Consider the following 16,091-nt stretch of genomic DNA (forward strand, 5'->3'; position numbering starts at 1 on the left):
ATCTGTGTCTCTTTTGCTGTCTCGCACACAGTGTTATCATTACCATCTTTCTAAATTCCATATATATGCGTTAGTATACTGTATTGGTGTTTTTCTTTCTGGCTTACTTCACTCTGTATAATCGGCTCCAGTTTCATCCACCTCATTAGAACTGATTCAAATGTATTCTTTGTAATGGCTGAGTAATACTCCATTGTGTATATGTACCACTGCTTTCTTATCCATTCATCTGCTAATGGACATCTAGGTTGCTTCCATGTCCTGGCTATAAAAAGTGCTGCGATGAACATTGGGGTACACATGTCTCTTTCAATTCTGGCTCCCTCGGTGTGTATGCCCAGCAGTGGGATTGCTGGGTCATAAGGCAGTTCTATTTCCAGGTTTTTAAGGAATCTCCACACTTTTTCTCCATAGTGGCTGTACTAGTTTGCATTCCCACCAACAGTGTAAGAGGGTTCCCTTTTCTCCACACCCTCTCCACCATTTATTGCTTGTAGACTTTTGGATCACAGCCATTCTGACTGGTGTGAAATGGTACCTCATTGTGGTCTTGATTTGCATTTCTCTGATAATGAGTGATGTTGAGCATCTTTTCATGTGTTTCTTAGCCATCCATATGTCTTCTTTGGAGAAATGTCTGTTTAGTTCTTTGGCCCATTTTTTGATTGGGTCATTTGTTTTTCTGGAATTGAGCTGCATAAGTTGCTTGTATATATTTGAGATTAGTTGTTTGTCAGTTGCTTCATTTGCTATTATTTTCTCCCATTCCGAAGGCTGTCTTTTCACCTTGCTTATAGTTTCCTTTGTTGTGCAGAAGCTTTTAATTTTAATTAGATCCCATTTGTTTATTTTTGCTTTTATTTGCAGTATTCTGGGAGGTGGATCATAGAGGATCCTACTGTGATTTACGTCGGGGAGTGTTTTCCCTATGTTCTTCTCTAGGAGTTTTATAGTTTCTGGTCTTACGTTTAGATCTTTAATCCATTTTGAGTTTATTTTTGTTGATATCTTTTCTGAATGCATTTCCCCACATGGACAGCTAGATATTATGGTCAGAACTCCCTTCAGCTCATTTTGCATTACTTTTTGTCCTGTTTTGGCCTGTTTCCTTCCCTCTTATGCCACACTTATGCCATCTATTTCATAGTTTCCTTCCTTAAAATCTTCTAAAGTGTTCTTGGACCTCTACCTGTTTTAACCTCAAGTGTCTTAAAGAATCTCCCAGACTCTGCTTCTTATGGGCATATTATTATTATTTTCCTTCCTGAAGCATTTGCATGGTCCTGCCAGCATTGAACAACTCCCAAATGATGCTAATTGGAGTATTAGATCTTCTCAACCTTTTTATTACCAGATTCACACTTAATTTCTTGTGTTATTCACAGAGATGGAAAGCCATATTCATTGCCTGTCAGGTTGACCAATTTAGAACTCTCAGAGGGTATCCACATTTTCAAGATTTGAGTTCCAGGTGACCCACAAATTATTTTCTCTGTGTCCTTATTTTTTTTTCTTTCTTCCTTTTGATGCACTACACAGATAGTGCAATCTTATGCCCCTTACCAGGGATTGAACTTCGGCCTTGGCAATGAAAGTGCTGAGTCCTAGTCATTGGAAATTCCTGTCCTCCATGTACTTGTATTTGTTATTGTTGCTTAGTCGCTAAGTCGTGTCCAACGCTTTGTGACCCAATGGACTGTGGCCTGCCAGGCTCCTCTATTCATGGGATTTACCAGCCAAGACACCTGGAGTGGGTTGCCATTTCTGTCTCCAGAGGATCTTTCCAACCCAGGGACTGAGCCCACATCTCCTGTATTGGCAGGCAGATTCTTTACCAATGAGCCCCCGGGAAGCCTAATGTACTTATGTTAGTCCTCCAAATTTTGTGTTTCTCGAAAAATACAAATGACTTCTTAATAACATACTCTGTGCCTTATTCAATTAAAGTAGATGATAAAATGGTTTCTTATACTTGTTTTTTCATCCTTTTCCTTAGGCCTACCTTTCCTCCAATTGTAACTCCATAATAGAACTTTTTTTGTAGGTATTTACCCAACCACAAGAGTGATTAGTAAACTGATGATTTATGCCTGCATCTTTCCAACATTGTCAGGCTGACCTCCACTTTTCCTAGCCAATGCTTTTCTTTCTAGAGTTAAACAGGTTATTTTTGCAAATTTGGTTAAGTCTGTTTTCCATTATGCCTGCACCTTTCCAACATTGTCAGTTGACCTCCACTTTTCCTAGCCAATGCTTTTTTTCCTAGAGTTAAACAGATTATTTTGGCAAATTTAATTAAGTGTAACTGTTTTCTAAGATTTAAACAGATTATTTTGGCAAATTTAATTAAGTATAACTGTTTTCCAAGATATCTGCAAAATATAAGTGTCAAAATCTCAGATGACTGTTTTGGTTATGAAGTTGTCTATGTGATTCCCTTTTCCAACCCTGATGCTACCCTATATTTTCATTGTATAGAACTGACTAATTTCTTTCTTTACATTTGCTGATTTTCAATATCTGTAGCCTCAGGCCTATGTTGGCTTCAGAAGTTGTGAGACTCTTTCTTAAGCGTACACTTTTGTCAGATTCCCAATAGAAAACTTTACATTAGGTTGTTCCTGTCACTTGCAACCTGACAAGGTCAATAATGCTGCTCAGGAACCCAATTTATTTTTTGTTAGTTTATATAATTTGTGGTTAAAAATTATGAAACTATTGGAAATTTGAACCATGACCAATTATTAAATAATTGTTTTTCACATTTACTTGTGATTATGATACTGTGGTTATGTTTTAAAAGGATTATTACCCTTTAGTGAAAAGCATTATTATCCTTTAGCAGGCTTCCCTGGTGGCTCAGCAGTAAAGAATATGCCTGCAATGCAGGAGACCTGGGTTTGATCTGAAAGTTGAAAAGTTCCCCTGGAAGAGAGCATGGCAACCCACTCCAGTATTCTTGGAGGACTAGGACTGAGAGTCTTAGTTCCTTACTGTCTGTTGGCTGTAAAATACTCTGCCTTCTTTGCCATATGGGTTTCTCCAATATAGCAGCTTGTTTCCTCAAAGCCACTAAGGGAGTAGAGGGCAGGGAGTGTCCTAGAAAGATAGAAGTCATAATCTTCTGTAACACAATTACAGAAGTGACATCACATCACTTTTGCTGTATTCTATTGATTAGAAATAAGACTTAGTGGTTTTGCCCACATTCAATAGGAGAGACAATTAAACCATGGAAGCTTCCCTGGTGGCTCAGACAGTAAAGAATCTGCCTGTAATGCAGGAGACCTGGGTTCAATCCCTGGGTCGGGAAGATTCCCAGGAAGAGGGCATGGCAACCTGCTCCAGTATTCTTAGCTGGAGAATCCCATGGACAGAGGAGCCTGCTGGGCTACAGTCCATAGGGTCCCAAAGAGTCGGACTTAATGACTGAAATGACTTCCCATGCGTGTGTGCATGAATACTGTATCTCTGGGTAACTTGAAATATACATAGCTTTCTGTCAATGAGAATTTTTTATGTACCTCTATTGCATTTATAAGCTCACTCTAGAGGTCTTTGGATCTGAATCTATTTCTTTTCTGCACAAGTAATCCATATGCCTTAAGACAAATGTAGTTGAGGACAAGGAAAAAAAAATCACCCAATATCCCACAAAAGATAACCACTGTTAACTTTTTAGTGTATATACTTTCAGTTTTAATTTTTACATAGTAAACCTAAAGGTCTTTTAAATTTTCTCCTGCTTTGCATTTTAATGCTTCTTTCCACTGAATTCAGATAGTCATCTTTATGTTCTTCTAATTATTATGGTTCCTACTGAAGAACGGAGACCATAATAAGTATATACACACTAGTAGCCTTTTAGACATTAATGTGCATCTGAATCACCAGGGAAGTTTGCTAAAAACAGAAGTTCCAGAACTCCGTTCAGTAGATTTGGACGGGTACATTTTTAAGAAACTCCTCAGGTGATTCTCACACAGGTGGCTGATGATCATAGTTTTAGAAACACTAGGACATTATTAAATGAATCCAGTGTTCCTTTAGGAATTGAAAATAATCTCTTCTAGAGAATTGAAGTTACATATCCAAGATTATTTTATTCAGGGACTGAATGAGACAAAAACTCAGGGCTCTTGATGCAATCATTATTAACTGTATTTTGCCAAGTGCCTACCTTATGTCAGGCAGAGTCACAAACTGACTAGCAGAAAGTGCAGCCCTGAGGGGGAGGAAGGATGCTGGACTGGGGAGATCTATCTTTGGAAGTGAAGTCGCTCAGTCGTGTTCGACTCTTTGCGACCCCGTGGACTGTAGCCTACCAGGCTCCTCCGTCCATGGGATTCTCCAGGCAAGAATACTGGAGTGGGTTACCATTTCCTTCTCCAGGGGATCTTCCCGACCCAGGGATCGAACCCGGGTCTCCTGCATTGGAGGAGACGCTTTAACCTCTGAGCCACCAGGGAAGCCCGCTATCTTTGGGGACTCTGCTAAATATTTGAAGGGAAAATCTGAGGGTAGGGGGGAAATCTCAGGGGAAAATCTGAGGTTCTTGCTTAATATGTGGAGATGGGGACAAAAATAGGTAAACACAGTTCAGACACACCAGACCTTGTTTCACAGTCATGTGAAGCAAATATAGTCCCCAATTTGTAAAGAATTCCTGGGTTTATTCATCAGGCTTAAAGATTCAAATTTCATAGCCAAGTCTTTATTAAGTGACTCTATGGCTCTCATAAAGTCATTAAAAATAGCTCCACATCTTCTCAAACTACAGAAATTATAAAAGACATCAACTCATGTCACAGAAATGAGTCCCTGTATTAATCTTTTGGTATATTAATTTCAGCATTTTTCTCTTTATGTATTAGATAAGTATTAAATTTGAAATAAAAAAGAATACATACAGAAATTGCTCTTTTAAACTGCTTTATTTACTTCACAATATATAATAAGCATCTTGCCATGAAACAGGTAAAATTATCCTGTTAACAAAATCTTACAGACTGGGTCAAAACATTCAACTAGAAGCTGGTAATCTGAGACCCACCAGAAATGAGTGGCATCAAAAGGTTTATGACAAAGGTACATCATGAACATGTAAATTTAGGAAGCAAGTGTGTCTCCCTATTAACATCAGGATTTAAGGCATAAGGCAAAACTCATCATTATGCTCATGGTGAGGGGGGTCAGTGCTAACTGCCCGCAAACTGTGACTCAACTGCTTTTCCCTCAGCTTTTGCATGAGTTGTCTCATCTCTTCCCCAATCCTTTCTACATTCTCTTCTCTCATCCTCGCCTGTGGCTTTCCAAGCCTCTGAGTCATGTCCCATCTATAATGTAGAATGGGCTGCCTAACACGGAACCGTCTGCGATTTCCTCTAGGTACACAATATTCACCAGCTCCCAAAGAGAGGGCCAAAGGCTCTCCTTTATTAGCATCTTGCTCTTTTTCATCCTTTTTTTCATTTTCTTCGTTGGCATTTTCCATGGTGAGATTTTTCAGCACTTGTTCCTCTTTGGGCATCACTGCTCCTAGGAGACAAAAGACAGGAAAAGCGACTGCATTTTTTGGTGGATAGATCAGCACCGAGGACAGAGGCCTTACTACGAATGTTCAGAGGTCTAGATATCATGGTTTCCTTTCTTTCTTTCTTTCTTTCTTTTAATTTTCACACCTGAAAGGCTTCGTGCGTCCTCTAGGGGCCCCCCAATCCGAGCCCTCCCCATTCCTTCTCAGTTCTTTCCCCTCCCTCTTCCCAAACCCACCATTTTCCCTACAGATCCATCCCCTAGGCCATTTCAAACATCAAAATGGAGGTCGGGGCTTGGGGAAGTTGAGAGGGGGTATGACGGGGTTCTGCACCCCGCTACGCACATTGTCCCCTGCACCGACCTTAGCCTATCCTGGTTGTCTCCTCCTCCTCCCGATTCCTGCTGCAAAGTGAGTCGCTGCAACACTTGACACGTAGACCCGCAGACCTAAGTGGATGGAGGGAGGGAGTGCTGTCACCAAGCTCTCGGTGCTGAACCACCGCTCCTCCCCGCCCCCGCCAGCCCCCGCGACCATCGTCCCCCGCCCCACTCCCGGGTTCACCATGGCCCTGCAGAAATTCAGGGATGATTTCCCATCGCTCTTAGTTGCTCTGCTGCCCTCCCCGGAACCCTGCCACTCCCCTCCCCGCACGCCCACCCCAGGGGGCCCCTATTTCTGTTCCCAGGAAAGCCGGGGTGTGGAAAGAACTCGCCGGGACTCTCCGCACTGAACCCCTGCTTGGGCCTCAAGGGTTGGTTGGCCACTGCCTCCCTGGCGTCAGCGCGCGGGCCCCGGGGCCCTTACCTGCTCCGCTTGCCGCGGGCCCGATGCCAGCGCGCTGAGCTCAGGACAGCGGGGAGCTGATAACCAGACAGGAGTGACGCCTGCACCCAAGGCTGCAACGCTCTGCAGCTCGCGGTCACGTGAGGGCCCCGCCTCATCGCCAAGCTCGCCTTCCGATCCCCCTCCCCCAACCCCCAATAGGACCCGCCCCTCCACCTCTGCACGCAAGAACCTCCCAGTCCACACAGCTGTGTGCTAGGCCCTGGGCTCAGCTCAGTCCTCTCCAATCTGAGACCCATAGGTGGCCTCGCTGCCCAATCCTTGGGGTTTGACCTTCTCTAGGTACAATGGAGTGTCTACATCTCCCAACCACTCCAAGGCCTTGGTATTAATTTTGGCCTTTTCTGCTTTTTTTCCTCTTGTTCTGCTTAGCTGTATATTGACTTCCTACTAATTTCTCTTTATTTCCATTTTAAAAATCAGTATGTCTCAAAAAGACCCTGAGAATTGGGAAATTTCATTTTTGAAAGACATGTTTCGAGCTGGGGAAGTAAAACAGAAAAAAAAAAAACAACACCAACAAACCTCATTATTTATGTTCTCTTGCACCTCACAGAAAATATTTTCTGTGGATTCCACACAGCTTCATTTTGAGAACTTTCTAAATTGTTTCATGGAATAAAAAAAAAAAATGGGGGAATCTTTCTAAACACACACAGTTGGTGTTTTGAAAATGATCTGTGAAGTTAACCTTCAAGGAGAAGGCTGTTTGCCAAATCTTGGCTGTTTTATGTAAGTAATCTACCTTTTTCCCCCTTCTGGGACAGATTTTAAATCTTATTAATAAACATTTATATTTTATTCTACTATAATAAACATTCATTAAATATGGAAAGCATTTGCTGGCAATTGAAGTCATCTGTTGAAATTTAACAACTATTATTAAAGATGGTTTTGAAGACCTAAGCAAAGGGAAGGGTCTTGAGGCAGAAGCAGGTTGAGGGATACAGAGATAATGGCCTCACCCCATCCTATCAAGAGATTGGGAAGGGACTGGTCTTCCTGCTGTCGCATTCCAGAATATCTCATTTCCTACATTCAAGCTCCTGGCAGTTGCTTACTCCAAAAATATAGATGGGCAGGTGGCCAGGGTCTTGACCTGAGTAAATTCCTTTGGTTTCTTCCCTCCATTTTCCCTCCAAATCCAACCTAGAAACATACCTCCCAGATAGATGAGGGAAACTAGATGGGGCTCTTCTACACCTCTGTGGTGGGGGATTCCAAGAATTGCAAAAAGTAATTGCCATGGAGAGAAGCACTGTAAATTTCCATGTCCAGAATGGGGACATGTCCAGAATGGGGAAATCTACATATTTTCATAAACCATATAATATGTGTTCTTTGGGCGCTCTCTTCTTCATTTAGCATAATGTTTTCAAATCTCATGGCAACATATGATTAATCATTTGAGGAACTGCCAAATTGTTTTTCAAAGTGGTTGACCACTTTACATTTCTACCAACACTGTATGAGAATTCTGAATTTGCCACATCCTCACCATATATTGTCAGCTGAAACTTTGTATCTACTCATATTAGTGGGCATAAAGTTTACAATGTGAAAGCTGTGAGTTCAGTTTTATTTGAGGACTTATTGAGGACCATAGCTGGGAGACAGCCTCTCAGCTAGCTCTGGGGAACTGATCTGAAGATGTGAGAGGTCAGTATATTTATGATTTTCATGAAGGAGGTATGTGCAATCAAGCACAAATCTCAGTGGAAGGTTGTTGCTACTCACTAGGACCAGATATCTCTGATAATGATTTTAAATCCTTTGCTAGGTATGTGAAGATGCAAAAAATCAGGTTCATAAAATTGTGCCCCCAAAATATTTAATTATCTGAAGGATCTGAAGGCCTATTCTGCCAGTTTTCCCAGAGCAGAGAGTACCTCATTCCTGAGCTCCTTGAAGAATGTGTTCAAAGTCAGTGATTGCAGCAGCTAAGTGACTTCATTCTTATAGAACTAGATTGGTGAGTGACCTATTTTTGTTGTCAGTGATCCTACCCCTCCTCCTCTTCCCACTCCATGGTAATAAATTCAACCATGTTTTAGGAGGCATTTCATGACTATTTTATCCCACAGAGATAGGAATGCTCATTCCTAGGTCAGGCAAAGATTTCATTGATAGGTCACTCAGTGTGCTATTACTGGGTTAGGCACTGTTAGTTCAGTTCAGTCGCTCAGTCGTGTCTGACTCTTTGCAACCCCATGAATTGCAGCACGCCAGGCCTCCCTGTCCATCACCAACTCCCGGAGTTCACTCAGACTCACGTCCATCAAGTCAGTGATGCCATCCAGCCATCTCATCCTCTGTCGTCCCCTTCTCCTCCTGCCCCCAATCCCTCCCAGCATCAGAGTCTTTTCCAATGAGTCAACTCTTCACATGAGGTGGCCAAAGTACTGGAGCTTCAGCTTTAGCATCATTCCTTCCAAAGAAATCCCAGGGCTGATCCTCAGAATGGACTGGTTGGATCTCCTTGCAGTCCAAGGGACTCTCAAAAGTCTTCTCCAACACCACAGTTCAAAAGCATCAATTCTTCAGTGCTCAGCCTTCTTCACAGTACAACTCTCACATCCATACATGACTATTGGAAAAATCATAGCCTTGACTAGACGAACCTTAGTCGGCGAAGTAATGTCCCTGCTTTTGAATATGCTATCTAGGTTGGTCATAACTTTTCTTCCAAGGAGTAAGCGTCTTTTAATTTCATGGCTGCACTCACCATCTGCAATGATTTTGGAGGCCCCAAAAATAAAGTCTGACACTGTTTCCACTGTTTCCCCATATTTCCCATGAAGTGATGGAACCGGATGCCATGATCTTCGTTTTCTGAATGTTGAGCTTTAAGCCAACTTTTTCACTCTCCTCTTTCACTTTCATCAAGAGGCTTTTTAGCTCCTCTTTACTTTCTGCCATAAGGGTGGTGTCATCTGCATATCTGAGGTTATTGATATTTCTCCCAGCAATCTTGATTCCAGCTTGTTTCTTCCAGCCCAGCATTTCTCATGATGTACTCTGCATATAAGTTAAATAATCAGGATGACAATATACAGCCTTGACGTACTCTTTTTCCTATTTGGAACCAGTCTGTTGTTCCATGTCCGGTTCTAACTGTTGCTTCCTGACCTGCATACAGATTTCTCAAGAGGCAGGTTAGGTGGTCTGGTATTCCCATCTCTCTCAGAATTTTTCACAGTTTATTGTGATCCACACAGTCAAAGGCTTTGGCATAGTCAATAAAGCAGAAATAGATGATTTTCTGGAACTCTCTTGCTTTTTCCATGACCCAGTGGATGTTGGCAATTTGATCTCTGGTTCCTCTGTGTTTTATAAAACCAGCTTGAACATCAGGAAGTTCATGGTTCACATATTGCTAAAGCCTGGCTTGGAGAATTTTGAGCATTACTTTACTAGCATGTGAGATGAGTGCAATTTTGCGGTTGTTTGAGTATTCTTTGGCATTGCCTTTCTTTGGAATTGGAATGAACACTGACCTTTTCCAGTCCTGTGGCCACTGCTGAGTTTTCCAAATTTGCTGCCATATTGAGTGCAGCACTTTCATAGCATCATCTTTCAGGATTTGAAACAGCTCAACTGGATTTCCATCACCTCCACTAGCTTTGTTCGTAGTGATGCTTTCTAAGGCCCACTTGACTTCACATTCCAGGATGTCTAGCTCTAGATGAATGATCACACCATCGTGATTATCCGGGTCATGAAGATCTTTTTTGTACAGTTATTCTGTGTATTGTTGCCATCTCTTTTTAATAGCTTCTGCTTCTGTTAGGTCCATACCATTTCTGTCCTTTATTGAGCCTATCTTTGCATGAAATGTTCCCTTGGTATCTCTAATTTTCTTGAAGAGATCTCTAGTCTTTCCCATTCTGTTGTTTTCCTCTATTTCTTTGCATTGATCACTGAAGAAGGCTTTCTTATCTCTTCTTGCTCTTCTTTGGAACTCTCCATTCAGATGCTTATATCTTTCCTTTTTTCCTTGGCTTTTCGCCTCTCTTCTTTTCACAGCTACTTGTAAGGCCTCCCCAGACAGTCATTTTGCTTTTTTGCATTTCTTTTCCATGGGGATGGTCTTGATCCTTGTCTCCTGTACAATGTCCACAGTAGCCCAAATCTTTGGGCCATCTGACCTACTAGTCTTTGTTGGTCTAGGAAATGATTCCCTCTTATTTCTTCTTCTCATATCTAGTGTTACACTATCATAATCAATTGATCTTATAGAACTCTGTATTTGGCCAACTGTTTCAAGTCACCTTTTTTTTGCAGCCAACGATGGAGAACCTCTATATAGTCAGCAAAAACAAGACTGGGAGCTGACTGTGGCTCAGATCATGAACTCCTTATTACCAAATTCAGACTTAAATTGAAGAAAGTCAGGAAAAACACTAGACCATTCAGGTATGACCTAACTCAAATCCCTTATGATTATACAGTGGAAGTGATAAATCGATTCAAGGGATTAGATCTGATAGACAGAGTGCCTGGAGAACTATGGATGGAGGTTCACAACATTGTACAGGAGGCAGTGATTAAGACCATTGCCAAGAAAATGAAATGCAAAAAAACAAAATGGTTGTCCAATGAGGCCTTACAAATAGGTAAGAAAAGAAGAGAAGCCAAAGCAAAGGAGAAAAGGAAAGATACACCCATTTGAATGCAGGGTTCCAAAGAAAAGCAAGGAGAGATAAGAAAGCTTTCCTCAGTGATTAATGCAAAGAAATAGAGGAAAACAATAAGATGAGAAGGACTAGAGATTTCTTCAAGAAAATTAGATACCAAGGGAACATTTCACGCAAAGTTGGGCTCAATAAAGGACAGAGGTGGTATGGACCGACGAGAAGTTGAAGATATTAAGAAAAGGTGACAAGAATACACAGGAAAACTATACAAAAAAGATCTTCATGACCCAAGTAATCACAGTGGTGTGATCACTCACCTAGAGCCAGACATCCTGGAATGTGAAGTCAAGTGGGCCTTAAGAAGCATCACTATGAACAAAGCTAGTGTAGGTGATGGAATTTCAGTTGAGCTATTCCAAATCCTAAAAGATGATGCTGTGAAAGTGCTGCACTCAATATACCAGCAAATTTGGAAAACTCAGCAGTGGCCACAGGACTGGAAAAGGTTAGTTTTCATTCCAATCCCAAAGAAAGGCAATGCCAAAGAATGCTCAAACAACTGCACAGTTGCACTCATCTGACACGCTAGCAAATTAAAGCTTAAAATTCTCTAAGCCAGGCTTCAATACTACATGAACCATGAACTTCCAGATGCTCAAGCTTGATTTATGAAAGGCAGAGGAACCAGAAATCAAATTTCAAACATCCACTGGAACATCGAAAAAGTGAGAGAGTTCCTAAAAAACATCTGCTTCTGTTCTATTGACTATGCTAAAGCCTTTGACTCTGTGGATCACAAAAAACTCTGGAAAATTCTTAAAGAGATGGGAATACTAGACCACTTGACTTGTCCTCTGAGAAATCTACATGCAGGTCAAGAAGAAACAGTTAGAACTGGGCTTGAAACAACAGACTGCTTCCAAATTGGGAAAGGAGTACATCAAAACTGTATATTGTCAGCCTGCTTATTTAACTTTTATCCAGAGTACATCATGAGAAATGGTGGACTGGAGGAAGCACAAACTAGAATCAAGATTGCCAGGAGAAATATCAATAACCTCAGATATGCAGATGACACCACCCTAATGGCAGAAGGTGAAGAAGAACTAAAGAACCTCTTGATGAAAGTGAAAGAGGAGAGTGAAGAAGATGGCTTAAAACTCAACATTCAGAAAACTAAGATCATGGCATCTAGTCCCATCACTTCATGGCAAATAGATGGCAAAACAATGGAAACAGTGACGGACTTTATTTTGAGGGACTCCAAAATCACTGCAGATGATGATTGCAGCCATGAAATTAAAAAAACCCTTGCTCTTTGGAAGAAAAGTTATGACCAACCTAGACAGCATATTAGAAAGCAGAGACATTATTTTGCCAGCAAAGGTCCGTCTGGTCAAATCTTTGGTTTTTACAGTAGTCATGTATGGGTGTGAGAGTTGGACTATAAAAATTCTGAGCACAGAAGAATTGACGCTTTTGAACTGCGGTGTTGGGGAAGACTCTTGAGAATCCCTTGAGTGCAGAGACCCAACCAGTCTGTCCTGAAGGAAATCAGTCTTGAATATTCATTGGAAGGACTGATGCTGAGGCTGAAGCTCCAACATTTTGGCCACCTGATTCAAAGAACTGACTTATTTGAAAAGACCCTAATGCTGGGAATGATTGAAGGTGTGAGGACAAGGGGTTGACTCAGGATGAGACGGTTGGATGACATCACTGACTCAATGAACATGAGTTTGAGCAAGCTCCAAGAGTGGGTGATGGACAGGGAAGTCCGGTGTGCTGCAGTCCATGGGGTCGAAAAGAGTCGGACATGACTGAGCGACTGAACTGAACTGAACTGAAAGACACAGGAATTCAGAACAATGGAGTGGGATGGTTACTGAAAACAGGACGAAGGTCTCAGAGTCCTAGACTGACTGCCTACTAATTTCTACCTCAATCCCCCAGTCTAGAGATGGAGACTCTAACTGCCATTATGAGGAAAGGGGAGATGAGCAATTGGGCTTCTTCAAGCTGTGTAGGGGTGTCATTAAGGGATGGCAGTTAGGTCTCCACCAGGGGGACGATCTAGCGGACCACGGTATGTCATCTTAGGCTCCATTTCTATAATCATTAGAAGTTTGATAGCTTCCATGTGAAACATTACAACGCAAGAGAGACAATTTAGAATACAAGGGCCAAAAAGCAATAAGAGCAAAACACGGCTTCAGATCAGGACCAGGGGTTTCCACCAGATGGAAGTTGATATCTAGTTCTATAGGGTGGTCCCAAAAGGAGAAGTGGAATCAGCCATTGCCTAGACTTGACTTTTCAGTCCTTCTAAAGGAGAGTATTGATATTCCAAACACTGAGAATTTTCCTGTGAATTTTCTCCTGGGGGTGTTAGATGGTCCTTGTGATTTTCTCCAGGAGAATTCCAAGGCTTTATGTGTGTGTGAGGAATCCAGGCATCAATACTTGTAACCTTACCAGCGGTGGGCGAAGAGAGAATAACAGAATTAGGTCCCTCCCATGTGGGAGTTAAGGTCAGACTATTGTCAGGAATAGCCTTTACTAACACCAAGTTCCATGATTATATAAGGACTTTTAATTTTCTTTTGGTTGTGAGATCTCATTTTCTAAAGATTGTAACTATTTTTTGTAAAGAAGTTAGTGACATATTTTGTTAGTTCGGTGGTTTCTTGATCTAGAAGTAAATCATTTTTGAGAAATGGCCTCCCATATAACATTTCAAAAGGGCTGAGTCCCAGTGACTGTGGAGTATTTCTTATTCTCACAAGATCTAAAGGAAGTAATGAAGTCCGGGAAAGATGAGTCTCTTGTGAGAGTTTTCATAAATGTCTCTTAATCATACTATTAGCTTTTTCTACCTTCCCAGAGGATTGAGGCCTCCAGGCACAGTGTAAATGAAACTCGATTCTTAGGAACTGGGAGATGCCCTGTGCTATTGTAGCCTTAAAGGCAGGCCCATTCCACGTGACAGGCCAAAGCTAGGAAAGATCTCCTATATTAAAGTTTTAACAACTTCTTTTGCTTGTTCTACTCTACAAAGGAAAGCCTCTATGCACTCGGTAAAGGTATCAACCCAATCCAGTAGGTATTGATGTCCCTTGGCTTTTGACATATGAGTGAAATCTATCCAGTCCTCTCCAGGATATCTTCCTGTACACTGTAAGCCTGGGAGAGCTGACTGGTTGTTACAGGCATTATTCTTCTGGCAGACTTCACATCCTTTAACAATCTAGCTTACAGTCTTTATTAATATTTTTCCCTTGAAAAGACTCTTAGCATGTTGGTAAGTATTTTCAATTCCCAAATGGAAAGTTTGCTGTAGAGTTTTAAGGATTTTTCACTGGGTGCTGTAGGGCAATACAAGTTTTTCATTTTCTGTTTGAAGCCATCCAGAGGGGAGTAGAGTATCTCCATGAGAAAGAGGGTGTTGACATTTCTCAGGAGAATACTGGGATTTTATGTCACTGGGGCTTTTATTCCAGAGGAGGGGAGCCTGAGTATTAAAAGACTGGATGGCTGCCTTCTTTTACCTGTTGGTCAGCTCTCCTATTTCCCACTGTTATGTCAGAATCATCCCATTGATGGCCCCAACAGCCACTTCTTTGGGTAGTTTAATTGCATCTAAGAGGCACACAATTTCTTGGTAGTATTTAATGGGACTGCCATCTGAGGTTTTAGAACTAAACAGACATTTCTCCAAAGAAGACATATGGATGGCTAACAAACACATGAAAAGATGCTCAACATCACTCATTATCAAAGAAATGCAAATCAAAACCACAATGAAGTACCATTTCACACCAGTCAGAATGGCTGCGATCCAAAAGTCTACAAGCAATAAATGGTGGAGAGGGTGTGGAGAAAAGGGAACCCTCTTACACTGTTGGTGGGAATGCAAACTAGTACAGCCACTATGGAGAACAGTGTGGAGATTCCTTAAAAACTGGAAATAGAACTGCCTTATGACCCAGCAATCCCACTGCTGGGCACACACACCAAGGAAACCAGAGTTGAAAGAGACACATGTACCCCAGTGTTCATCGCAGCACTATTTATAATAGCCAGGACATGGAAGCAACCTAGATGCCCATCAGCAGACGAATGGATAAGAAAGCTGTGGTACATATACACAATGGAGTATTACTCAGCCATTACAAAGAATACATTTGAATCAGTTCTAATGAGATGGATGAATCTGGAGCCGATTATACAGAGTGAAGTAAGCCAGAAAGAAAAACAACAACACAGTATACTAACACATATATATGGAATTTAGAAAGATGGTAATGATAACCCCATATGCGAAATAGCAAAAGAGACACAGATGTATAGAATAGTCTTTTGGACTCTGCCGGAGAGGGCGAGGGCGGGATGATATGGGAGAATGGCGCTGAAACATGTAAATTATCATATGTGAAATGGATCACCAGTCCAGGTTCGATGCATGATACAGGGTACTCGGGGCTGGTGCACTGGGATGTCCCAGAGGGATGGTATGGGGAGGGAGGTGGGAGGAGGGTTCAGGATGGGGAACACGTGTACAACAATGGCAGATTCATGTTGATGTATGGCAAAACCAATACAATATTGTAAAGTAGAAAAAAAATAAAAATAAAGTTTCTTTCCTTCCAGATAGCAGCGTGAAAATGAAGGACTAAGTAAACATATTTAGAATCAGTATAGATGTTCACTCTTTTGTCAGTCTTCAGCTCTAAGGTCCTGGTTAAAACAGTCAATTCAGCTAATTGAGCACTAGTTCTAGGAGATAGGGGATTACTCTATAAAATTTTAGATGTGACTAATAGGATATGTGACTATTGCCTATCCTGATCTTTGTTACAAAAAGTTTAAACTGTCTCTTGCAGGCAGGCTGAGGAACTTCCCAGGTGGTACTAGTGGTAAAGAACCTGCCTGCAATTCAGGAGACCTGGGTTCGATCTCTGGTGGGGATGATCCCCTGGAGAAGGACATGACAACCCACTCCAGTATTCTTGCCTGGAGAACCCATGCACAGAGGAGCTTGGCAGGCTACTGTCTATAGGGTTGCACAGAGT

At 41.7% G+C, this 16,091-nt stretch overlaps 1 protein-coding gene across 2 annotated transcripts; it reads right to left on the reverse strand.

Annotated features, from left to right (window-relative positions):
- Positions 1–4,915: 4,915 nt before the first annotated feature.
- On the reverse strand, positions 4,916–6,464 carry LOC101109336 (protein BEX2). 2 transcript variants are annotated; one of them, XM_027963007.3, is made up of 3 exons: positions 6,344–6,464; positions 5,900–5,985; positions 4,916–5,538 (listed from the first exon to the last, which is right to left on the reverse strand). In XM_027963007.3, the coding sequence occupies exon 3, from the start codon at positions 5,528–5,530 to the stop codon at positions 5,147–5,149; it is 384 nt and encodes a 127-aa protein (XP_027818808.1). In that variant the 5' UTR covers positions 5,531–5,538; positions 5,900–5,985; positions 6,344–6,464; the 3' UTR covers positions 4,916–5,146. The 2 variants fall into 2 exon arrangements, with proteins under 2 accessions (XP_027818808.1, XP_060264252.1); XM_060408269.1 differs by lacking the exon at positions 6,344–6,464 and adding an exon at positions 6,101–6,197.
- Between the last annotated feature and the right edge of the window lie 9,627 nt (positions 6,465–16,091).

Source organism: Ovis aries, chromosome X, assembly GCF_016772045.2.
Source record: "Ovis aries strain OAR_USU_Benz2616 breed Rambouillet chromosome X, ARS-UI_Ramb_v3.0, whole genome shotgun sequence".
Classification (NCBI taxonomy): Eukaryota; Metazoa; Chordata; class Mammalia; order Artiodactyla; family Bovidae; genus Ovis; species Ovis aries.